Consider the following 27,035-nt stretch of genomic DNA (forward strand, 5'->3'; position numbering starts at 1 on the left):
CTGCATACATTAACTAACTTGTTTATAGTTATTTTCAAGCATGTACTGTGTGATATATGACATTTCAAAAAGTGAAATTTTGTAGTAAACACTACTTTTATTAAAGCTAATATCATGTTAAATAATTTTTCACTAATCTTCTCCAGAACTATTAAACAATATATATATATATAATTTAATGACTAATCTAAACTATAAAAGAAGTGCCAGGTTTTCTGTTATGTTACTCAAAGATAAGATTATTTATCATCCTTAAAGAAAATGGTATCTGGCATGATACTGACATGTTTAAAATTTTGATGCCTAATTCATGCAGTCAAGTACTATTTAATTAAAAAAGAGGCACGTGTGCCGAGCACACGCAGTAGATAGTTTTATGTGAAACATCCTCAGGGGCACCTACAACAGATTTATGATAACTAATGTAAGAGCTGTATGTTTGCAATTGCAACGTATCAATGTCTCTGGAAAACAGCATTGATTGAGGTACCCAATCCTGTAGTTGAAATCCAGTGGCATCTAACAATAGAATGTAATGAAAATGCGAGAGAAAAAAAGAAAATTGTTGACAAATATTTGTATTGTTGCAGTCATACTATTCAACAAATGGCTACAATCAAATGGATAATTAGGCTATTGCCTTGGATTTCGCTAACCTCTTCCAAGCTGAGGATGTTTTCACATAAAATAAAACATCTTTCATGCATAAAAGGTATGCACAAATTTCTTTTTTGTTTGTTTTGTTTGTGTTTTTCTAATGCAGTTCAACGAAATTCAAACGAATGGCATTTGAATTTTATAAATCGGTTCGCTAGAACTAGATATCATACCAGTCACAAAAAATGCACCATGTACTCTAATCACACTATTAGTGGTGGGAGCATGGGAAGCATCTCTAGTGGAAGCCGTGGATGACATAATCACTTCTGTGATGCATTTTTCTTGACCAATCAGATTTACTTGGTTGAAATTTTGTAGGTGCCCCAAGGAAGTTTTACATCAAAAAAAATCAGTCATGACTTGTCAGTACACAAAGGAACCTCAAAGTATTTAGTTTCTTATATTTAATTTCTCAGAAATGCCAAACTTGATCTACAGAAAAGTATAATAGCATTTAACATTTATTCTAAGCAGCTACTTTTATAGCTTTTCACTGTTTTCTTCATTTTTATTAAAGGTTTCAGTAGTTACATTGAGACCACTAATATGCACAATTTTTATATTTTCTTGGCGATGTCTTCTGTTTAAAATAGATTGAACTAAAAGAAAAAAATAATGTAATGCATTTGTTAATGACAACTTAGAAAAGAGCAAGTAAATAGATTTTCACATTAGTTAAATATTTTAGAAACCAAGTTCAACAATAAAAGAGCGGATTAATATTTTGAGAGGAACAAAACATCAGCATTTTAACACTATATAGCAAAATAATAAATTCTGAAATATAAAATGACATGTACAACACACCCAGTATAGGCATGGTTTTACTGGTGGATTGGGTTGTACTCAGTCAGGTCCCACCCAAAAATAGACATATGTATATGGTTTTAGTACAGTAAACTTTCAGAATAACGGCACCTTCAGGGATTGAAGATGCCATTATTTTGATTTTTACATTATCTAGAAAGTTTTATTTTAAATATATTTAATGCAAAAATAATGAGGCTAAAAAAGAAACAGAGAGATTAAGAATGCAATTTTATTAACTGTACATAAAAAACAAACATGATGAGCCAATATTATACTCTGCCATTAATACACTCCTACTTACACCTGTTCTATTTTCTATCAAGTTTGTCACTAAACTTTAATGTTCTTAATTATTCTTCTTTTCTTCTTTGTATGGGATTTATTAACATTAGGAGCTATGGTGAGGGGTTTTTAGTTTAAAATAAATGCAAAAGAGCATATAATCCATGATATCAGTACAGAATTCACTTTCAAAATGGCAAACTTAAACAAATACAGTAATCACATGACTTGCAGTTTTCTTTTATTGGCACCTATCTCAATGTGCCATTATTTTGACAATCTACTGTATTAGCAAGCTTGCTTTTTTTTTTTTTTTTTTTTAAAAGAAGAGCTAAATTAAGTACACCAACCAATAAAAACTGTCTAGCTCTACAACTATATGTACAGATCTTGTATTTGTAATTTTGATAGCCATTTTATAATCAGATTACAAAACATCCTCCTGATGGTTCTAGCAAGGACCAAATCAGTCACCATACAATCATCCAGTATTTGGGAAAAAAGGAAATTCATGGGGATATGGTTACAACATTAGGGGAGGATACCCTTTCTTCTTCTATGGTTAAGTGAGCAGCAGAATTTAAACAAGGGAGAGAGAGAGAGAGCCTGGAAGATGACCCACACTGTGGAAGACCTACAATGTCCATCACTCTAGAAGTTCTTGATATCGTGCATGATCTGGTGATGAGTGATAGTTCGGTACACTGCCAGGATCTCTGACACCTCATCTGAATGTGTACCACATAATAACAGAGGTTCTCACTTATGAAAAAGGTCAGCATGATGAGTACCAAAGTTGTTGACAGCAGATCAAATATGCACAAGAGTTGTCAAGTCGAGTCAACATTTGCATTGTTTTCAAACAGATCTGTCAAATTTCCTTACAAGATTTGTGACCATATGTAAAACATAGGTCCATATGTGAAACAAAGGAGCAGTCCAAACAGTGGAGACATAGCTCTTCTCCCCCTCCAAAGAAAGTCAAGTCAATTCCTTCTGCTGGCAAAGTGATGGCATCAGATTTTTGGAACGTTGATGGAGTGTTGCTAGTGGATTATTTTCAGAAAGATCAGACAGTTACAAGAACATATTATTTAGACCTTGTGAGCTGTTTTCATGTAAACATCAAAGGCAAACACTGAAGAAAACTCAGCAAAGGGGTCTTGTTCCACCAGGACAATGTATCTGCTCACAAGTCTGTCATTGCCATGGCTGCACTGCATGAGCGCAGCTTTGAAATCTTGGATTATCCTCCAAATTCACCAGATCTAGCACAATCAGATTCACCTATTTCCTAATTTTAAAAAAAATAGTTGGGTGATATTCATTTTCCCACTGACAATGACATCACTACTGTAGTGGATGCATTCCTGAATGCCCAAGAGAAAATTTTGTTTGCAACTGGAATCAACACATTGAAGCATTGGTAGCAAAAGTGTATTGACTCCAAAGGGGACTATGCTGAAAAGTAACATGTTACCAGACTCCTCAAATAAACCCTTCATACTCAGGCCACCAATGGTTAATATAGTTGAAAATACTATCATTGAAAACAGCACTTATCTCTTGGCAATCTAATATTTGGTAATGAAGCATTTCACATTAGTGACAGTTAATTGCCATATTTGGGGATAGATAATTGACGGGATTTCTCCAGTGTTCTTAAAACCTGTTCCAGAATTTACTCCTGTGTTTTGTCTTTTTTTACACTCTCTTATTCCAATGGTATTTTTCCTTCTGCTTAGAAATTTACTCATGTCTAGCCAATTCCTAGAGAGTGACAAATTGCTCCCTTCAAATTACATTCTACTGAACTTAACTCAACTCTTTCTAAAGTAATGAAGAAATCAATCAACTGCTGACTCTTACATAATCTTGATACCATCTATCCAATTAAGTATCACCAATATACAATCCATTAATGAATCACTGGTAATAGTTCAGTCCCCTATACAGACTACAGGCAAATAATACACCAAAACATACACTCCCAATGGCAGGACTCGTGGAATAGACAGACTGGGAATAAACTATATTGTATAAAGCCTATAATTGAACCGTGGCAGTCTAATCTGCGCAGGAATCGTAAGGAGGAAGTTGTTCTTGCCCGGACCTGCATAGGACACAGTCATTTAACTCATTCGTTTTTGCTGAGGGCTGATGACCCTCCTATGTGTGTGTCCTGTGGCACAATTTTAACTATGAGACACATTTTAATTGATTGTCTAGATTTTAGTAATATTCGTTTTACTGCTTTTAATCATCTGACTGAGCCGTATACACTCAGTCAGATTTTATCCGACAATGACAATGTGTCTGCTATTTTTAGATTTTTAAAATCAATAAATATTTTTGCTCGTTTATAAAATTTACATTTTTCTTATACCTCTTGACATAGGTATAGGTATGTTGAGGGTCTGACGGCTCCGGGGATTTCTCCCATCTCCGCGTATGTTCTATGTATCGAGTGACAGTACCCTGTCGATGCCAGAGGTTTAAAAATAATGTATGGGTCATGTGGTATGTAGTTTGTTGTGCCCATTGTTCATCCGGCCTGTTGGCCGCCGGGCCCCCAGTGAGACCCGGCGTTACCATACCTAGCGACGGGGACGCTGGCCGGGTGTACCAAGAGACTAAATTATACTCTGGCAGGTCCTGCCACTTACTTTCCTGGGATTTCGGTGACTAGGACCTAAAATAAAGGTTGGAGTTATCGCTGTTGATTTAAGTAAAATTGCATTTAGAAAGCGCTGTGTGGGGTTTTACGCTGAAAGAACTATTTCTAGAGAGCCTAAAAGGTCGGGCAAAATTTGATGTGATTTAAATTTGGACATGTGGGGCAATCGCTGTACAAGAGAAAGTAATGGAAGGGAGGGTGTATACGGGGGGGATGAAATGGGAAGAAGAGGGGGTCGGATAGGAAGGTGATCCCCCATTTTAAGTGGGGCATGCCCATGCCCCACAACATGGGGAGACGAGGAGAAAAAAAGAAAAAAAAAATAATAATAAATAAAATAAAAAAATAATAAATAAATAAATAAAAATAAAACAATAAAAATAGAAAAAATAAAAATAAAATAAAAAATAAAATATTAAAAAAAAAAAAAAAAAATATATGGGGAGGAGAGGAGAAGAGCAAATACCCCTCCCCGGGGAAAAAAAAAAAAAAAAAAAAAACCGCACAAGGGAGTGCAGTTTTGGGTCGACAGTAGGCCAACCAAATCATCCTAAAGTCTTGACTTTCTGTGGTATGCTGAGTTTTTTTTTTTTTTACTTGTTTGACCTCCTGCATTCTTTCTAGTCGGGTTGCCTTTGGTTTCTATCATTGTTTTCCTTCTAGAAAATAGATCCTGGGCATATTGACTGAGTGCCTTGTAGTCCTCCTGAGTGTCTAACAGTCTGGGTTCTTGGTTGTCTGGGATATATTGGATTGCTGTTATTAGGTGTAGTCGTAGGTCATCATACAAATCGCACTCAAACATTAAGTGTCTCCAGGACTCTGGGTTGCCACAGGGACAGTCCGCGTTATTTATGATGCCAAGTTGGTGAGGTTTAGCTTTAAACGGGCTGTGCTCTGTAAGGAGGAAGGTGGTATTTCGACCAGGGTGAAATCACGCTGGTGCCTTAGGGTACAGCTTGGTGACAGTGGGGAGGAATCTTCTGGTCACTGCACCTTTTTCTGTGTTGCTCCATCTCCTCTGCCAAATCTGGACGAGGTGGTCGGTGATTCTTCTCTTCTCATAATTGCGGTCATTAGTGATGTCAGTGGTGAGGTCATACATTGTAGCCGATATGTTTCTGGCAAGATGGTAGAGCAGATCACAGCGAATAGCTTCGAGATCCAGGGGCAGAACTCCTACCAGGACTTGGAGGGCAGCCGTGCTAGTCGTTCTAGTTGCTCTCAACACAGTAAGGAGGATGGTCCTCTGAATGGTTTCGAGGATCCGTTTATTCACTTCTAGTGCCGCCCTCGTATACCAGACGGGGAGCCATATGTGATGGCAGGGATGAAGAGAGCTTTGTAGTACATACTGAGGTGCGAGGAACCACATGTACAATAGTACATGCGTGCTCGACCCAAGATATTTACATAATTGAACTTACATACGCTTCTAATAAAACAAAACATTGACATAAGGTATAAGGTATGTTAGTGTCTAACGGCTCCTGGGATTTCTCCCATCTCCGCGGGTGTACATTGTATCGGGGCCAGAGATTTGAAGTGTGTGGGGGTCATGTGCTGTATATTGTGTTGTGCCCTTTGTTCCTCCGGTCTATTAGCCGCCGAGCCCCTAGTGGGACCCGACGTTACCACACCATGCCACGGGGAGGCTGACCGGGTGTACCACTGTAGCTAGAGTACTCTGGCGGGTCCTGCCACCTACTTTCCTGGGATTTCAGTGGCTAGGACCAGATTTAAGAATGAGATGATCGCTGTTTCTTGAGCAACGGTTGTAATTTTAACAGAGCGTAGGGTTGTTCGCTGATAACTTGTTCTAGGGCCAAATAGGTCGGGCAGTAATTTTGATGTTTTTAGATTTAGACCTGTGGGGGCATGAGTGTGTGTGTGTATATAAAAATATATATACACACACACCCACACACAAATATATATATATATATATAAACTAAAAAAAAAAAAAAAAACGTTGTGCAAGAGAAAAGTAAGGGAGGAAGGCAAAAAGACTGGAGGGTAGGAAACAGAAGGGGCCAATAGGGAAGATGGCCCCTGATGACAGTGTGGCATGCCCAACGCCTCACCAGAGAGAAGAGTGGGGTGGCGGGTGGACGAAAACCACCTCCCCACAAAAAAAAAATAAATAAAAATAAAAAATAATAATAATAAATAAAAAAAAAAAAAAAAAAAATCATTCTGTAAGAGAAAAATAGGGGGGGGGGGAGTAAAGAACGGATGGCAGGAAACAGAAGAAAGCCGGAAAAAAAAAAAAAAAATGAGAGAGAGATATAATTGACATAGTGACCTAACTAATTAGGTCACTGAAAGTTTAAATTTTTTATAAATGACATGGTCTTGGCGCATTATAGCCTTAGTAGCTAATGCGCCAATAAAATCAAAACAAACAAACAAACAAACAAACTGGTAATAGTCTGGCTCACATTAATCTTCTTTGTACAAATATCATGAAAAATTTTGAAGACACTCAGACAGTTAATCTCAATGCTTTCAATCACGTTTGCATAAAGACTTTCTAAACAAGCTTCCTGCCATTTTTGGAAACTGGCTAGCCAGCTTTCTCTCACACTGCTCACTGCATGTGGCACTATCTTTGAACTTCTTAACTAATGCTGGAGTCTCCCAAGATTCTACTCTGTCATCCACTCTTTTCCCTCTCCATATTAACGACCAAAAATTAATTTAGTTACAATTCGAAATTGCTAAAAATTAACAGCTATTTGAGCAATATTAAATTGTAACTCAAAAGGTAGCCTGAATAAACTTTAAAAAAAAAAAAAGGTCAAATTATTAGAAGGATAGGCAAACAGTGGGTAATTATTTTATTAAATTAATTAATTTTATTTTATTTGTATGGCTGATGCTGTATAAGCTTGTTTTCTTACATGATTTTTCCACTACTACCATCAACCAAATTTTTATATGCTGACCCCCATATAATTCTCTAAAGAGGAGAATAAATTACAGTCCTCTTATTTCTTGCAAAACTGAATGTGAGAACTGGGAGTTTTCCATTAGCTGCTTTATAATGGGATCAAGTCAATAACAAACTATTCCAGATTAAAAAAGATCCTTAACTGTGGACTTCTAGTTTCATGAGAAGAAGTCATTTTGGCAAGACTCCGAATCGGTCATTCATATATAACTCATCTGTTCTTGCTTATGGGAGAGAATCCTCCTCAATGTTCCTTCTGTCAATTCCAATTAACAATCAAACATATTCCCATAGTGTCCTCAATATTCAAGTATCCAGAAATCCAGTTTTCCCTCTTTAGCTAAATTCAGGAATCTTTAACTTTATAACATGTGCTTGGCAATTGTGCAGATTTCAAAGCTGTTTCAATACTTGACACACATAAATATATATAATCGTCTCTGATAACTATAATATAAAATATTTAGTCATAAATTAATGATGAATGAACAGGCACAATATGGTCCGGAGGCCCTTGTGCCAAAAAATTCTCAGCACAACCGCCCCCGCCCCCCCTCTCTCTCTCTCTCTCTCTCTCTCTTGGTAATTCAGAAATTTTTTTTTTTTTTTTTTTTTTTGCTGGTGCAGCCTGAGGCTTCCTTGCACCATATATGGCTAATAATAATAATAATAATAATAACAACAACAATAATGGGATCAAAATGAAATGCCTGTAGTTCATCAATGGTAATGATATCACAAAAAAATACATTATTCAGTTCTTCAAAACTACCTTGAAATTTTTGACACTAGTTGCTGTGTACTCCATTTATCTGGCATTACCAACTTGGGACTGTAATGACTGCACACTTGTTTCATTCCCCCCAAATCAGTTTGCACGATCACATTTACACTACCTACCGAAATTGATAACACATGGGCAAGTTCACAAACAATTATGTGATTTTTTTGAAAATGACAGCAGCTTTGTCCATCAAACCTTTGTTTTGCAAAACTGAAAGTTGTCCTGTTTCATGTTCATCCTCTATGGATTCTGTCTTCAGAAAATTCTTTATGTCAATTGATGACATTATCATATTGAATATATTTTATAAGAGTTTTTCATCAAGTAAATACAAAGCCTAATTTCAGAATTTCCTCCATAGTTGGATCTTTTGTGTAGGCAATTAAATACATATACACTTCACCAATATTTATTCACAACTGATGATACTCATAATAAGTGGCACTGCCATATAAGATAGCTGAACGTTGCCAGTATATGTTCTTTGCTACATTGCCAATAAATAGTTCTGTTTAGTCCTATTACGTTTTTTTTAAATAGCACTCATGAAATGCATACACTGATTTCATTTTTAATTTCTGTTCATATACAGGGTGTTTCAAAAATGATGGTCAATAATTTAAAGGTGAAAAGTACAAACTAAAATAAGCAAAAAAGTCCAGGTGAACATTGGGCCGCAAATGAACCATTTTCGAGATAATGCACATTTTCTGTTAAGATCCGCTACTGACTATGGGAGCACTAGTTTAGCAAAAAGCTGCGAATCCTTTGCTGAGGGTGGTTTTATTAAACATAAGATAATACATTTTTAATTTTTGGTTTCAACACCACAGGATTTTACAAATGTTACATGTTACAGGATGTTACAAAAGGTGTTCAAAATGCTGCCCTTGCATCCATACACAGCTTTGTAGTTTTCTCTGCATTGAGTTGTAAATCCTCTTAGGCATTCCTGGGTCATTTCTGTTTTGCTGAAAGGCTCCTTCAACCCGACGCTGCAATTCCTCAACTGTGTTAATGTCAGAAGTGTACACCAAGATTTTTACATGACCCCAGATAAAAAAATCCATAGGATTTAAGTCTGGTGATCTGGGAGGCCACATTACAGGCCCATCTCTACCTATCCACTGCCAACCATACCTTCTAGTTAGATACCGAGTCACAACTCCAGCAAAATGTACTGGTGCACCATCATGCATAAACCACATGTTCTGGCATTGCTGAAATGGAACATTATCATCATCAAGGAGGTCTGGAAGAACATTCTGCAGGAACTGAAGATACAGCTCTCCTGTTAGCCTGCTTGGCAGAAATTGTGGTCCAATTAGACGGTCTTCTAGTAGTCCTGTCCAGACATTCAGTGAGAAACATTGCTGATGTCGTGACTCTTGAATTGCATTCGGATTTTCGTCGGACCAAACGTGACAGTTATGAAAATTAAAAATACCATCACAAGTAAACCCAGCTTTGTCAGTGAACAAAATGTTGTTTAAAAATTGGAGGTTCAGGACACGCTGTTGTTGCATCCACTGGCAGAAGTTCACTCTGGGAGGGTAGTCTGTATTTCTGAGACCTTGTACACGCTGGATATGGTAGGGGTACAGTAATTGGCGATGTAAAATTTGCCACATACTGCTATGACTCAGTAGAGCAGCAGAGCAGCTCTCCTTGTCAAAATTCCTGGATTTTGTTCTATTCTTTCTAACACCCTTTCCTCAACATCAGGTGTTATGCTTCTGGGCCTACCTGCTCGTACTCCATATGCAAAGTGCCCATGTTCTCTAAGGTATTGATGTACCCTGATGAATGTGCACCTATTGGGCTGCCTTCGGCAGGGAAATGCTTCTTGGTACAAACATGCAGCCTAGAGTGCACTGCCATTGGCTTTACCATACATGAAGTGCGTGTCCACATACTCTTCGTTGCTGTAACCTCTTTCCATGTTGACTATCCTTTGACAAGTACTACTATGCCTGCTACATCTCAGAGCATTGAGAGAGGGGAAAGGAAGAGAACGAGCATGCGTATAAACAAACAAGTCAGTGGTGGATCCCAACTAGAAATGTGCAATATCTTGAAAACGATTCACTTAAGGACCCATGTTCACTAGGCTTTTTTTACATATTGTAGTCTGTAGAGTTCGCCTTTAAATTATTGACCATCACTTTTGAAACACCCTGTATAGTAGGTAACTAAACATTTTAATCTGGAAAGGCTTGCTGCTTTAGTTTTATTCCTCATTCTAGCTTAAATAGCTTAACCACTAGATACAAAGTGAATTCATATCATGACTGTTTCTCATGGTTTTCTTTGTGGTTTGGTCCATCCTCTTAATTATATTAACAAAAGCACAGAATGCATTGAAGTAGTTGACATCAGTATTTAATAACCATACTCATTTGTTGCTGTTGTTGTTATTATTTATATAGCACATTAGTATATAAAGGATGTTGTTGTTATTACTAATGTAGCACATTAGTATTTAAAGGGATGTTATTATTTATGTAGCACATTAGTATTTAAAGGGATGTTGTTATTATAATGTATATAGTGCATTAGCATATGAAGTCATATTGCAATGTGCATATTATTATACAACAATTTACACAACATTATTATGTTGTATAAACTGAAAAACCCAGAATAACTCACGGGAGGGGGAATCCAAATCCCTCTGCCTGAAATTAGCTAACTACAGCCCTGACTAAAGTCTCTATAAATTCCTCCAGTCTTTGATAGGATTCAAACCCAGATCTAGTCATCTTAGCCTCATATCAAATTAGTGGTTTGCTAATTAAAAATTTTTGATTATTGATATGTTATGAGTACAGTACTGAATTCTAATAATAATCAGTTAAAATTTATTTATTATCCATACTTTTTATAATAAGGAGATGCTAAAAATAACTTGAAGTTAATTTTAACAAAATATGGAGATGAGATGTTTTAAAAACTGAAAAAAATTGTTGTGCTAAAACTAGTATAAAGCAAAGTTAATTATATTCTATTATCCAAAAATCACAAATTTTAACAAAATTATAAAAATTTACCATCAGATTGCTTATTATCTGCATTGGACTGATTTGAAATTAAAGAGTAGATTCCATAACCTACAGCATTCCATGCAATTAATATATAAACAAAATTTAGCCTTCTTGACCACTTTCTAGCAACAGTTTCTTCAATTGGTGGAAAAAAAGAACGAATAAACACCCTCAGTTTATAGAGCAAGAGACCCATTATGATTTCAAGTAAACCTACCAAAAGTGTAATTTTAACATATTAGGTACACACAATAGATTTATTTAAAAAGAACCAACAAAAAAAAAAATTTACTAGTAAATAAGCATACCAGAAAATGTTCTCCATTTTCTGGTATGTTCCATCAACACATGAATATTTTATCTGGAAAATTTTGATGATACAGAATTTAACAGATAAAATACAAAATCACAGAATACTTAATAAATACAGTACAGTAAAGCACCAGGGGTAGTTCAGACCCCTTAGTAAGTTTAGAAATAAAAACACTTAAGTTTTACTTTCAGCCACAATAACATACATGTATAGGCAGCCTTTAACGAAAATAATCACAGCACTTATTTTTTTTCTGCACCATTTTCGAACTTCGTTTCTTTGTTGCCAAATCTCACTTTTTTCAGCAAGAGTAGTTGAGCTGGACAACATTCAGTTTGTTTGTCGATTTTCACATATCATTTAATTTTGTTAATTGGTAAGGAAATAAAAGTATAAATTTGTGCTTTTTATCTTCATTTTTATGTGGATAATATTACTCTGATTTTCGCTTATTAGAATTGCCGTTTAATAGAATCAAAATTTAATTCGTAAACGTGATCATAATAACCAGTGCTTAAAAAAAATAAATGCCGGCTTGTTCAGACTATTGATGTTTCGAATTATTGACGTTTGGATTTTCGGCACTCTACTGTATTTACATTAACAGATATTCATCTTAAAGCTACAAACTTAGTTCATTTTATTTTGCTGTTTTCCATTTTCTGGTATGTACCATTTTGAGTTTAGTTTTTGTTTGTGTATTAATTCTGAGTTATCCTGCATTTTCAAAGCATTTTAAATATTACAAACTAACTGATGTCATTTGAATGAACCCTCATCCTAGTCACCTACTGGGCTTTCACTCATATGCTACTAGTTCTCAGCTGTGAATTGCATCTTTAATCTCTTTCAAGGGTTAGTAAATTAATCAAAGCAAAACACAAATATCAACTCAAATAACAAACAAGTAATAATAGCAAACAACCATTTGGCCTCATGGCAGGGACAGTGTCCCCACCACGAGGAGATAGATTGCCCTATCCAGTGAGTAGTACTTTTCGTCTAAACACACTTTACAAACATGCCAAAGTTCTCTCTGTTATTACAAAGTTCCACCAAAGTGGAATGAGTAAGAGCAAGCATCCCTCGCTCGGAGGTCCAGATAGCGTGGACATTCAAGCACAATGTGAAGGCTGGTTCCCACAAAAGCAGAGATCTAAGGTCACAAGCCCCAACTGGAACAGCCTCGACCTCAGGACACAGCAGACAGCTAAGCCAAACCGGAGCCACGGCTGCTGCTGGCTCACAGTCTGGATGGAGGGAATGAAAGCATATGCCACCCATTCTCAAAATTGGTCCATTGGTTTTGCCATATAACCTCTAATTCATTGATTCTCTTCCTCTCTGATGTTAAATCTAAGGCATCGCCCGCCTGCTCAACCAGGCACAACCATACGCTGAAAGCCTGTCAGAAAATGCTCCTCTTCAAGGCAAACCTCACATAGGTCTTGAAGAGGAGCGTTCTAACTGATGTAAGTATATTTAGGGTCAAGTTTCAAAGGTTAATTTACTAACCTTTGAAAGAGATTAAAGATGCAATTCACAGCTGAGAACTAGTTGCATATGAGTGAAAGCCCAGTAGGTGACTAGGATGAGGGTTCATTTAAATGACATCAGTTAGTTTGTAATATTTAAAATGCTTTGAAAATGCAGGATAACTCAGAATTAATACCAAAACTAAACTCAAAATGGTACATACCGGAAAAGAGAGAACAGCAAAATAATGAACTAATTTGTGTGGTACTGAGTGTCATGAAATTGAAGGTGTCCACACTGGCATATAATATGAACTGAGAAAAAGTAAAAAACATCAATTTAACAAGCCACCAGATTTTCATGAGCAGTTTTTACTTTTATTTATATTTCCATTATCTGAAACACAAAGTAAATAGACTTTTGTGTAACTTCCAACTTTTAGAAATCAAAATTTGTAAAACTTTTCATACAGAATCACCCTCCTTCAAGAAATGAACTATTACAGCACTTTATACATTATAATAAATAAGCATCATGCTACAACCTCTATGCTAGGTCATTGTTTACATGCACATTGAGTTAAAGTGAGTATAAATCTGCTTTTTTCAAACTGCCATCATTACATGTTCAAAAGAGTCTCTAGTCCAGTACTTAGCATTCTCACAGCCCATTTATTCCATCCCCACTCCATTTACTCTCTTCTTAATCCTATATTGAAAAGCCAGCTCCATAATTTCCCCATGTTTCCCCTTTTATATCTGTTTAATACAAAATACAGGAGCGTTGATAATCCAAACTAATTGGGACTGGGGGTAGTTCGGATTTTCGAACTTATCAAAAATACTATTCTGGAGACAAAAAAAGTTTAGTAAGTTTATAAATAAAAACACTGGTGAGGGACCACCTAATGTTTTGTTAAAATCCACTGCCTTTTCAGACAAAGGTCCAGGTATGGGTTCCCCTAAACTTCGTCTCTGTGTGAACCACGAATAAACGGCATCTTATCTTATCTTCCTTCACGGATTAGGTGATCCGCCTGTTCCGATCTCGAAGAGGTCTGCCCATCTTTTCTTCGGTCTTCCTCTGTCTCTTTTTCCTTTTGCTCTATATGTGTAAGCTAATTTAGGAAATCTATTATCTTCCATTCTTTCTACATGTTCTTTCCATCTTTGTCTATATTCTATAATTTTTTCATTAATTGAGTAAATCTTTAATTCCTTTCTAATATTTATGTTTGGTATTTTATCTAATTTTGTACATCCTTTAACATATCTTAAAAATTTCATTTCTGCAGCTTGTATTCTATCAATGTCTCTTTGTTTCGGTATCCATGTTTCAGAACCATAAAGAAGTGTTGCCATTACTTTGTAAAATTTCAACTGTTTTTTTTCCTTGTTTTCTTAGCCAGAGTTCTTTTTATTGTTCCACATATATTTTGAAATTTTGCCAATTTCTGGTTCATATCTTCTTCGACGTCACATGTTATATCACATCCTAGATATTTAAAATGTTTTACTTGTTCTAATATTTTATTGTCTATAACTATTTTTGTTCTCACCATATTTTTCCCCTTAAAAGCCATTGTTCTAGTTTTCATTGTTGATATTTTAACTTTATATTCTTCTGTTATTTGGTTTAATTTAAATACTGCTCTTTGTAAATTATCTTCACTATCTTGAATAATTACTTGATCATCTGCAAATAACAGTGTATTAATCCTATTCTTCATATTTAAATATATACCTGTATTAATTTCTTCTTTCCATTTACATATCATATCCTCGATATATATGTTAAACAACGTTGGTGACAAGCTACATTCCTGTCTAACTCCTTGATTTATTATACTCTCTTCTGTTAATTTATTACCTGTATTTATTACTATTTTTGTTCCTTGATATAAACTCTGTATTATTTTTGTAAGATGCTTTGGGTATCCTTTATTACTCAATATGTCCCATAGTTTTCATCTGTTTACTCGATCAAATGCTTTTTCATAATCTATAAATGCTAAATGCATTTCAAAATTAAACTCTTTTTGTTTTTCTATTATTTGTTTTAATATAAATATATCATTTGTACATGATCTTCCTTCTCTGAATCCTGCCTGTTCTTCTATTAATATTTCATCATAGATAATTTTAATTCTATTATTTATTATTTTGCTATACTTTTATATACTGTATTTAGTATGCTGATCCCTCTATAATTCTTTGTATCATTTCTATTTCCTTTTTTAAATATTGAAATAATTTTTGCTATCTTCCATTCTTCTGGTATTTTATATTGTTCCCAACATTTATTAAATAAATTTAGTATCCTGTCTTTCAAAAAACTTCCTTCATACTTGATCAGTTCTGCATTTATACCATCCATTCCTACTGCTTTCCTATTTTTTGTAGCTTTCAATGCCTTCTCCAATTCTTCGTTATCGGATCTATGTCACTGACTGGGTCTAACTGTATCTCTTCTGTTTGATATGTTGGGTCTTTCCACAATTCTTCATAATGTTTTTTTCCATTGTTCTTCCTTTATTATATTTATTCTTGAAGTGTCTTTCTCTGTGCTATTCAAGTGTTTCATCATTTTAAATGCCAAATTTTGTTTTCCATGAACATCATGTTCTATTGTGCTTATAAATCTATCCCATGACTCTACTTTAGCCTTCCTTATTATATCTTGTTTTATTGTGTTCTTGTTTATATATTTCTTCATTCTCACTTGTCCTGTTTTGTATATATTTTTAAGATATTTATCTTGTTTATCTTGTACTGCTTTAGCTATTTCTTTATTCCATATCTTTACCCCCCTCTTCTTATAATTTTTCCTGAATTGTCCTAGTGTCTCTTTTGCTATCTTTTCAATTATATTTCATATATTATTCCATTCTTCTTCTATTTGTTCTCTCTCCGATGTTTTACTTATTTTGTCTTTAATCCTTTTTTCATATACATTTTGTATACTTTCTTCTTGAAGTAGATATACTTTATAACCCAAATCCTCCTTCTCCTATTTAATAGCTTTTCTCTTCTTCCATTTAGCCCATAACTCTATTTTTGAAGCCACTAAAAAATGATCTGAATTAATATCATATCCTCTAAACACCCTAGTATCTCAACATTGTTTTGTTAATTTTTGATTTACTATTACATAGTCTATTATTGATTGTGTACCTCTTGCCGACCATGTATATCACGTTTTCTAAAAAATGTATTTGTTATCTTTAAATTATTAAATGTTGCAAAATCTCTTAATTTCGGCATCTTCAAGGAAAAAAATTTTTCCTTGTTTTTAATGTCTGTTATGGTTGACTTTCTAAGTTCGTAAAATTTTGCTAAAGAAGACCCGCTTTCTCCCTTTGAAAGTCTGTTTAAAATCTCAATCTTCGATTCAGTTGTTAAAAATTTTTGCTTCCTTTTAAAAGGTGAAGAAAACTACAAGTACAGTAAAATAAAACTGGAAAAACTCTGTTCAGAATCTTTTTACTCCGTATCTCACTTGTGCGTATCGTGTTAGTTGCAATTTTTGCATGCCATGTTCTTTGTTATTGATTGACAAATATTTTACTGTTTTAACTTTTACAACCTCAGAAAAAAAATATGTCATTGAACAGAAATATCAGATTACAAAGTGTTATGTTTAGTTAGTACTGTATGTACGCATAAATTTATTTTTATTTTAATAACCTGCACATAATATTTTTCTGATTTTCAAGTATCATTTAATTTTGTTAATTAGTAAGGGAAAAAAGTATAAATTTGTGCTTTATATCTTTATTTTTATAGCCTGTGGAAAATATTCCTCTGATTTTTGCTTATTGGAAATGCCATTTAATAGAATCAAAATTTTATTTGCAAAGGTGATTACAATAACTGGTGCCGACCGGGCTAGCCAGGTGGGTAAAGTGCCTGCCTAGCAACCCAGAGGTTGTGGGTTCGAATCCCGCCTCGAGCTTGGATCAGAGTAAAATGCAAAAACTTTGGGAGGTGCATTATGGCCACAGAAGCCGATGTGCCAACTAACAAAAAAAAAAAAAAAAAAAAAACAATAACTGGCACTTATTGTAATTATTTTATGGCACCAGTATAAAAAAAAAAAATACATGCTGGCTCGTTCAGCCTATTGACATTCGGATTTTCGATGCTCTGCCGTAGCCTCTTTTCTCAAAATCTCCTCCCCCACTCTGGTTATCACAAAGTTTCTATTGCAAGATATATTCCAGCATGTTCTCTACTAAATTCACTGGTGTTCCCTTTAGCAATCTGTTTGTTGTGTTTATCTAAGAAAGTTTCAAATCTCCTCTTCTTCTCTATGTATACCTTTCTGCTCTTACACTTATTTTTTGTATATTACATTTTCTATTATAATATTTTGCCAAATCTTTGAATAAACACCCCATTTTATTAATTGGCTTAAAACCACCTGAGGACAGGTTTTTCAGATTATTTTTGTTGTTTTTTCCCTATGGCTTATCTATCGAATCACTACTACTGTTTTTAATAACCAACAACATTCCATGTGTTATTGCTTTTGTTGCTCATATTTTTCTATGGTCTTATTTATATGACTTGAGCACCCACTGTTTAATAATAACCTTTCAATAGTATTGATTTCCTTTTCATCATTATCACAAATTTTTAAACATCTACTCATTAAATTTCTGATACTTATTTTAATTTTTTGTGGGTGATTAGACACGTGGACATCAAAGTAAAGCAAGCTCCAATCTCAATGGTCTGATGAATGTTGTTCAGATATTCTTTCAATTTAAGTAATTCTTTTTGACGATGTTCCAAAATTATGAATATGTAAACCATGAAATGAATCCATAGAGAAGGCCTTACACAGCCTTTCAGGTGGCTGCTATCTCTTTCAACAGATCTGCAATAATCATTCACAATAGGTTCCCCGTGCTGATGTCTGTCTTTCATATTTAAAGTAACTTGGTTCTAATATTAATTTTATGAGATGAATAACGATTCTGTTAGGTAATATCTTATTACTGTAATTTGTGGCACTGTTATTTCCCAACCTGCAGTTCTCTTTCTACAATAATAACTTGGTTCAACAGGATGCTGGTTTGGTTTGGTTTGGATTTTATTGGCGCATTAGCGACTAAGGCTATAATGCGCCAAGACAGGTAATATCTAAAAATTTAACAACAGGATGTTGGAAACCATATTCACGTTGAGATTTGATAGAATATCCCAATTTATTACGTGTTCCTGTTTAATCCCTTAGATGAAATCCTCTGAGTTAGTTATGTTCTCCTTGGGTAGTGATAATTTTACCAGCCAACTGGCTGAGTTCTGTGCTGGGCCAAACTTACTACTCAGAATAGACCTTATGGAATTACCCTCTTTATGAATTTTAATGTTACCAAACATGATGGGGACTTTACTATTTATGGGTCTAAAAAATTGTGCTTTATTGATCTTTTTACATTTCAAGATTAACTTTCTCTATCTTTATGTCTCCTGTTGCATAAACGGTTCATTGCTTTAATAATGTAATATGCTCTATTTAATAACTTAATGGAGTTATCTTTTAAATTTTTTAAAATCCTCTGGTCTGCTTCTGTTAAGTTAGGCTTATATTTTAAAGTGTTGTGCTGCATCCACTATAAAGTTAACTTTACCTTGTTCTTCAATCCCCCTTGCTAGTCCCTTTTTTTTTTCTTGTTGCAGTGTAGCCAATAAGTTGGAAATTTCTTGGTTATATGCTCAGCACTAGAACATTCAACTCGTATGCTGTGAGAACTGAATTGCAACCTCTCTTACCACGAACCAAGTGCAAGTTGGCACTTGTTTTCATACCTACCAGCTTTTATGTGGTCATTTTTCTAATCTTCTCCAGATACCTCTTTAAAGATCTTTAACCAGAAACATCTATTTTCATACTGCAGAATGTGCCTTACAGCCTTATGACCTATCAGTAAAGCTCCTGATGATCAGCTACTTCTTTTATCTTTTTATAAAGTAAGCTTTTAATAAGTTTTGTTTCTGCTAGTAATGTACTTGTTGCCTTTGCTGAACTGATTAGATCTTTCAGCTGTATTCCATTTTGTATAACCCAGTGAACAGTACAACTTTTCAGAAATTCTATTTGCAGCTTCATCCTAACATCTCCTCATACCTCTCTTGTCTTTTCAATAAATAGACTGTGTGCTGCCCGTATTTGGCATAATCATGTCCTTAAATGAGGTGTTTTCTTTGCAGGTAATACCATCAAGAAATGAACTATTACAACAATTTAGAAACCATGATAAATATTTCAATAAATAAGCATCACATTACAAACATATACAAGGTCCTTGTTCCCATGCAAAGTTGCAGGCTGAATTTCTCAAAGGTTGTGGAGATCAACAAGGGAATACAACTGAAAGATGTGATCAATACAGTGAAGGCAACAAAGATATTAAAACTAACATATACAAAACATATAAGACTCTTAGGAAGAGAAACAAAGTGTTTACCCATAAGAAGCAGTACTGCTGTGCCACAGACCAGGAAGGAACATCTTGCAGAACAAAGATAGCTGTTTCTAATTAAAGATCCACAAGAAGCGTCTGGACGGGATTAGAAAAAATACCACAAAAAAGTCAACTGAAAAATTTCCTGGGAAGTATAAGAAAAAGAACCCACTTGCACACAAGGTAAAAGAGTTTCCAATTGGTTGTCAGTATTAATAATAGGAAACTCTTTTACCTTGAATCAAGTGTAAGTGGTTCTCACAGTGCATAAGTTGAATGTTCTCGGATTAAATTTTAGCATATCACCAATAAATTTTATTCTTACTGACAGCAACAGAAAGAGGGGCTAGGAAGATCAAAGAACAAGATAATGCTAACCTTATAGCAGACAGGACACATACTTTAACTAAATATAACCATAACGTAGCATATAAACCTAACTTATCAGGAGAAGGACAGAGGGCATTAAAAAATTTAAAAGATAAAGCCATTATGACATAAAAGCAGATAAAGACTACTACAGTCACTGTTTTGAGTTATATTCTGGATAATGCAAGTTTTACATTACATTTTAGTAATATAATTCACATTATTAAAATAACAACAAAATTATGCATGCAAATACAGAGAGTATTAACAATATGACACAACGAAGCTCCAGGTTTTTACTGCACCAGCCAAAAAATAAATCACATAAGCTACGTGATTCCCTCCTCATTGAGATAGCTATCCAGTTGACCTTTGAATTTCTCAAAGCTGTCAGCCTCAACTACCCATTGCAGCAATTTATTCCAGCACTTATGTGTTAGTATCAATTTCTATGACATTTTTTGATAGAAAAAAAAAAATAATAATGCATTAGTATTAACTCTTTTTTTAGGGTTAATGCTAATGACTGAAATGATCAATTAATGTTACTTGCATAAACTGGTAAGGTAATGAAATTATAAGCTATTAAAGATAAATCTTTTTTAAAATTTTACAAACAAAAAAAAACAAAAAACACACACACACCTTTCAGAACCGATGCAAATACTTATGTTTATTTGCCTACTAACCTTATGTGAGAACACTTTAAAAACAGTAGAAATAATGGTGAACTCTTTCTTCAATAAATGTGCATTAAACATTTATTCATTGTAAAGATTCAGTGTCCTACACCTTAAAACCGAAATCTGCTCTAATCTTTTATTTGATATGCATGGTGTGAATTCCATTCTGTTCTTTTTAACAAGAATAAAATTATGCACATTCTACATTAACTGCATTCAGTGATTTGTCAGAAAGCACCAAAGGGTATTCTTACCAAGACTGCCTGAAAACTAGGCACCTGCAAGAAGTGATTGAAGTGTTTAGCGCTTTAAATGGATTGAGTAAACTAAATGTTGACAACATTCTTATTCTTTCTTAGATGAGACACAAGGGGACATAAATTTAAATTGGAAAAGAATGGTTGCAGAATAGATGTGTAAAATCGGCTTTCGGCCAGAGTAACAAAATTCTATTATTAGATGGGGTGCACTAATGAAACCGGTAGGGTTTTTTTTTTTTTTTTCCCAGTAAAGGCTATAAGCTAGCTTCCTTACATCATTTTGCCATTACTAAATTTGTGGCGGCCTGACATAATATAAATTTGACACTTCTCAAAAACAAATTTTCATATCTGTTAATATTGTACATCACATACGTGTGTATCGCACAGTAAAACGCAGTATCATACTATGTATAAAAAAATTGTAGTGTGTATACGAAATTTTTAGTATTAGCACTGATTTTACAAACACAAAATCTTACACGTGTGTACAGCGTTAAATGCACATATATCGAAAATATTCCCTACCGAGTCATTCTTGGTGCTTTGAGTTGCTAATCTGAGAACACAGAATACTAAGATATATATATATATAGATATATTTTACTACTGTGCGTCTGAGAAGACTTTAAGATTGGGCTTACAGTTCGCAAATCAATCGAATTTACAATGCTAAAATTCTTCGTAAAGCAAAAAGTTCATAAATCGGGAAATCATTATACAGCGATTTCACTACTCTTCTTACGCGATTTATATACGGTCACATTGAGTAACTGCCTTTTGCCTGAGTAGGAAACCAAATACCAATTTTCCAGTATCCTAGTTAAATACCATCGGCGCAGAGAAAGCAAGGGATGGCTAAAGAGAATTTTATTATTTGCAATATGATATACTAATTCAAAATAACTATCGTTTGGGATGGAAACGGGTATGCCGAACAATAAGTTACTGATAATTTATAGGTAAGCTATATACTATCTTACAACACAATGAACAAATTATTATTAACAAGAAAGGCAGGGGAGATTGTATATAGCACAGAAATAGCAACCGGGATAAATTCACGAGGGTCTACTATTATATTCCACACAAAATAAGTAGATAATTATATTTCAAGTAATTATTCACTCTAACTCACCACCTAACAAAGATTTACAACTTATACTCTTAAGCCTATTTTACAAAAACTTTATTACCATTTCACAGAAAACATGGACATTACCAAAGAACACAATTAGTGGAGGCCATAATCGACTGAAAACTATCGATTTAGTCGGCTGTTTCTAAAAATTCTCATTCGCAAATACAACACATGATAATACTATACAAAGAGTAGCAAATACTTCTCTGGTTTTTTTTTTTTTTTTTTTGGTTAGTTGTTGGCGCATCGGCTTCTGTGGCCATAATGCACCTCCCAAAGTTTTTGCACTACTCTGATCCAAACCCGAGGCGAAATTCGAAACCGCGACCTTTCGATTGCGAGGCAGGTACTTTACCCACCCGGCTAGCCAGGTCGGCAAACACTTCTCTGTGGTACTGTGCTTACTATATGTACTAAAGGTTCTACTTTCTTTCTCTTTTTTTTCTTTGAAATCTGAGTTCGACTAGCAAAGTAGCTGCTTGATTTCTTTACTTCGTTCATGTACTTTGCTTCCATTTCTTTTAAATTTTTCATTTGAAAATAGGGTCGTCATCCTAATTTAGATACAGGGACGAACAGTTTTGGCCACATCTGAATCACTTATGTCTGAATCACAAATTTATTGTTGGCTCTAAAGACACCTGGGTCAGTTTGCCCCTGCCTAGTTAGTAAAATCGATTGACTAATTTGTGTTTCCAAAATATCAAGAAAGTGAAAAGAATCTCACTCGGGTGTTTTCAATGGTTTGCAAAATTTCAGAGTAATACAGCAGGATGTGATTTGCTGTAAGTGATAACGGTACGTCCAATATCTTTCGGATCCTAGAAAGAGTTGGAAAAGTCGCACATTGATTGAATTTGATCGTCAGATAACTTCGAATAATAGATCAAATTCACATTAACAAGAATCAATAAGTGCAAATCTTGACGGAAGATCTGCTGTATAAGTTCGTTCATCACTATTTGGTCAATGTGATCTGCTGAGATTTAAAGCATGCGAAGAGCTCATTCATGTAGTTGATGATGATTAGCATTAGCAGGGCACATGATGCAAAAAAGCAAACATATCGCATCAGCCAAAACAAAAAAAAACACACACACACCTTTTTCATTTCACCAATCCATTCTCTTCAATTTTTTTCTAGTTCTGCATTGAATCTGTTTAAGCTATCAACTTCTAAGACGACAGATGGAAGTTTGTTCCAGTAATCAACCACCCGCATATCTATCATGCAACTGTCTTTCCTCAATTTGAATTTATGCCCTCTAAGGTGATTCTCCTGAACAAGAAGAATAATGTCATCAGCATTGAGCATTCTCAAATCATTCAAGGCTTTATACAGCTCAATCACTGAAAATGAAAGGTTTGAAAATGGCAGGTTATCAAATTGTAGCAAGATACTTAATGATTTTGTAATAACTGAGAGCAAAGTGGAAGAGAAATTGTTGAAGTTAAACGTAAGAAAAGCACCTGGGGTGGATGGGATCTATCCAGTTACATTAAAGGATACGGAAAAGCAACTGAGCAAACCCTTAGCCATAATTATGAGAGCATCCTTGGACTCAGGGGAGGTTCCCACGGACTGGAGATGTGCAAATGTATCCCCAATTCACAAAGGGGGGTCGAAGGGTGACAAGAGTAATTACAGACCAGTTAGTTTAACTTCTGTTCCGGGTAAAATAATGGAGTCGCTCGTTAAAGATGCATTGCGGGATCATCTAGACAAGACTGCAGCAATAATTCAGACACAGCATGGGTTTGTTAAGGGAAAGTCTTGTCTGACAAATTTGATAGGATATTATGATGTGGTTACAAAGGAACTGGATGCAAAAAATAATTGTGATATCATATATTTGGATTTCAGGAAAGCTTTTGACACTGTTGCGTATGGAAGACTATTGTACAAATTGGAGCAGAATGGTATTAAGGGTAAATTGCTACAATGGATAAAAGGATGGTTAAGTGCGAGAAGACAGAGGGTGGTAATCAATGGGTGCTGCTCTTCTTGGACTAATGTTATTAGTGGAGTCCCACAGGGTTCGGTGTACTGTTGTTTTGTATATTTATCAATGATATTGATGTTGGTATATCAGGCTTAATGTCGAAGTTTGCAGATGATATACAAAGGTTGGCAGGGTTGTTAATGACAGTAATGGCAGTGTGCTACTGCAACAGGATCTAGATAATTTGGGCAGATGGGCTAAGAAGTGGCAACTGAAGTTTAACCTTGACAAATGCAAAGTACTGCATATGGGTAGAAGTAACCCCAGAGAAACGTACCAACTGTGTGGTACTACACTTAAGGTGGTAGAAAATGTAAAAGACCTGGGAGTAATTGTGCAGGCAGATATGAAGTTTTCTGAGCAATGCAGACAGGCTGCCAGGGCAGGTCATAGGGTTTTGTCAATGATATATAGGAATTTTGCGAGCAGGGAACAGGAGGTGATTATCATTATTATTATTATTAATAGCCATATGGTGCAAGGAAGCCTGAGGCTTATGCTGCACCAGGAAAAAAAAAAAAAAAAGAGTTCCTGAGAGAGAGAGAGAGAGAGAGAAGGGAATCACCAAGAAAGAGAAGAATGATGATATCCAGCTCAGGACCCTGGGTGTGCCAAGCGCATACTCACCAGATGTGAGCCCCTGGGGTCAATCCCTCTGTATAAGGCAATGGTCAGGCCACGCCTTGAGTACTGCGTAAAGGTCTGGAGGCCTCATTTTAGGAAGGATGTAGATTTACTTGAGCGTGTACAGAGAAGGGCAACAAGATTGGTGAGGGGAATGAAGGGATCCTCTTACCAAGAGAGGCTTAAGTTCTGCAAATTGCAGTGGCTGGAGACTAGGCACCTGCGCGGTGATCTGATTGAGGTATATAAGGCCTTGAATGGGTTGAGCACGCTGAATTCTGATGGGATCCTTCCACTTGTTCAGATTATGAACCTAAGGGGGCATAAATTCAAATTAAGAAAAGACAGATGTAGAATAGATGTGCGGAAATTTGCCTTTAGTCAGCGGATGGTTAATTGCTGGAACAAATTTCCATCTGTCGTTGTGGAAGTTGATAAGTTGAATAAATTTAAGGAGGAACTGGACAGGCATTTGGAGGGAATGGTGTGATTTTTTTTTTTTTTTTTTTTTTTTTTTTTTGTTGGCTGATGCTGCATAAGCTCATACATTTGCTTTCTTGCATCACATGCCACTACTACTATCAGATCACCTCGCAGGTGCCTAGTCTCCAGACACTGTAACTTTCAAAACTTCAGCCTTTCTTCGTAAGAGCCTTTCAGCCTTTGTTCCATTAACTAATCTTGTTGCCCTTCTCTGTATTCGTTCCAACAGTTCTACATCCTTCTTAAAACGAGCCCTCCAGACCTGTATACAGTACTCTAAGTGTGGCCTGCCCACTGCATTATACAAGAGAATAATCACCTTATCCCTGCTAGAAAAATTCCTGTATATATGATTGACAAAACACCATGAGCTACCCTTGCAAGCAGTCTGCACTGCTCTAAAAACTTCATATCTGCCTGCACAATTACCCCCAGGTCCTTTTCACTCTCTACCACTGTCAGTATAGTACGGACAACGGCACTGTCTTGTTCGATGTGGGTTGTGTTAATTAGTGCTCTTCAAAGTGTGTTTTTTAAAGTGGTGCCAATTTATCATTTTGGATTAAATTCAAGTCGAAGTGGATCTATTTGGTTCGGTGAGTCGACTGACGTTTATTTTATGCCTAACTTCTAAGGCGTTCTCCAGTTATGAACGACTTTAAATCTTCACCCTTACCGTTCACTCACGGTTCATGGCTCATTCATAATGGCTACGCCCTATAGGTCTGGCCGTTGTTTTTAACTATCATTCTTTGCCATAGTTTTTAGACCACTTATCTTTTAGAGAGTTATGGATACCCAAATCAATTTCTTATCAGCTGATACTGATTTTAGTGAAATTGTGTTGATTGCTGTGATTTGAGGAATATATTGTTTTGGCGCGAATAATTTCGTCCTTTCTTCTTCGGCCACTTTGTTTGAAATAACAAATCACGAGACCTCCAGGGCAATCGGCTATTGGTTCTCCTGAAGCCAGGAACTTAAGTTAGAACTTTTAATTAGGAACATTTATTTATTAATTATGATGTCAGTAGTAATTAATACTGATTGTCTATTTAGTTAATTAATATGTGGTTATTCATTTTGGAACATACTATTTACATAGCTTTTGAAGGGGACTCTCTCTTTTATTGTGCATTGATACATCTGACTACTGATCCTCGGGTGACGGCAGCAATCCTCTGTCGCCCAAGAATACAATATGCAAATTTTTCCCATCTCTCTCAGCACCCCCTACCGACAAGAGTTGGAAACTCTTCTTTTCAGTTAATTATTTAAATTCTTCACTAGCCATGCCAAAATGGCATGGCAAGATAACATCAACACCTGGCTTCACATGACAACAGCACAAATTCTACACGCAGCGCTAGACAGAGAACTATCAAAACGAAGTCGCAAACGCCATTCGGCAGCATTAAAGAAGAAGAAGAAGCCATTTCTGGATTTTTGACTAAAATTCAGTAGAACCATTCACCCCCTGAACTGAAATATTTCATCCCGGCAGAGCAAGATGGTTGAAAATAATGAAAATACTGAAAGTTCACAGGATGAGGTTAGACGTCTGAGAGAGACGAATCGGAGACTTCTAATTCACTGCTTCTTAGAGTATCTGGCAAATCCTCCTCCAAGAGAAAGAAGTCCAAGGGAAGGTCCAGAGCTTGTCCTCTGCGCTCCTCTTGCTCTCCACTTCCTGCACAGATGAATAATATTTGTATATCACCTTTCATAGACCATAATTACTCAGCTCCCACCTTGGACCAAAGAATCTCTACACCAATAGCTGCCTCCATCCTCGAATCAATGGCAAACTCCACCTCAACCGCAGCCTTACCTGTAGTTCCAAACCCTCCTGTAGCTGCTGCTTCTGAGACGCAAAACTCCTCAGGTGCTCACCAAACTCCATCAGCTCTGCCACTTCAAACTGCCCCAGCAGATTTCTTGGCTACACAACTACCGTCTGCTCTGGACCAAGTGGTCTCATCTGGGATCCCACCATCCAGT

At 35.6% G+C, this 27,035-nt stretch overlaps 1 protein-coding gene across 5 annotated transcripts; it reads right to left on the bottom strand.

Moving 5' to 3' along the window:
• Positions 1 to 1,051: 1,051 nt before the first annotated feature.
• Positions 1,052 to 22,093, bottom strand: LOC150088645 (uncharacterized). 5 transcript variants are annotated; one of them, XM_090370844.1, is made up of 3 exons: positions 21,980 to 22,093; positions 11,217 to 11,423; positions 1,052 to 1,259 (listed from the first exon to the last, which is right to left on the bottom strand). In XM_090370844.1, exons 2-3 carry the CDS (start codon positions 11,404 to 11,406, stop codon positions 1,141 to 1,143), a joined length of 309 nt encoding a protein of 102 aa, XP_090226970.1. In that variant the 5' UTR covers positions 11,407 to 11,423; positions 21,980 to 22,093; the 3' UTR covers positions 1,052 to 1,140. The 5 variants fall into 5 exon arrangements, with proteins under 5 accessions (XP_090226970.1, XP_090226971.1, XP_090226968.1 ...); XM_090370845.1 differs by lacking the exon at positions 21,980 to 22,093 and adding an exon at positions 21,428 to 21,812; XM_090370842.1 differs by lacking the exon at positions 21,980 to 22,093 and adding an exon at positions 21,312 to 21,378.
• Between the last annotated feature and the right edge of the window lie 4,942 nt (positions 22,094 to 27,035).

The sequence above is a fragment of the Mastigoproctus giganteus genome, chromosome 3 (assembly GCF_048544385.1).
Source record: "Mastigoproctus giganteus isolate SK-2022 chromosome 3, ASM4854438v1, whole genome shotgun sequence".
Classification (NCBI taxonomy): domain Eukaryota; kingdom Metazoa; phylum Arthropoda; class Arachnida; order Uropygi; family Thelyphonidae; genus Mastigoproctus; species Mastigoproctus giganteus.

What these genes read in the sequence shown, in the direction of transcription:
- LOC150088645 (XM_090370841.1), bottom strand. An exon ending in AGATAATAAGCAATCTGATG is followed by an intron (nt 1,260 to 11,216) that starts GTAAATTTTTAT and finishes TTTTTCTTTTAG; the next exon opens with TTCAATCTATTTTAAACAGA.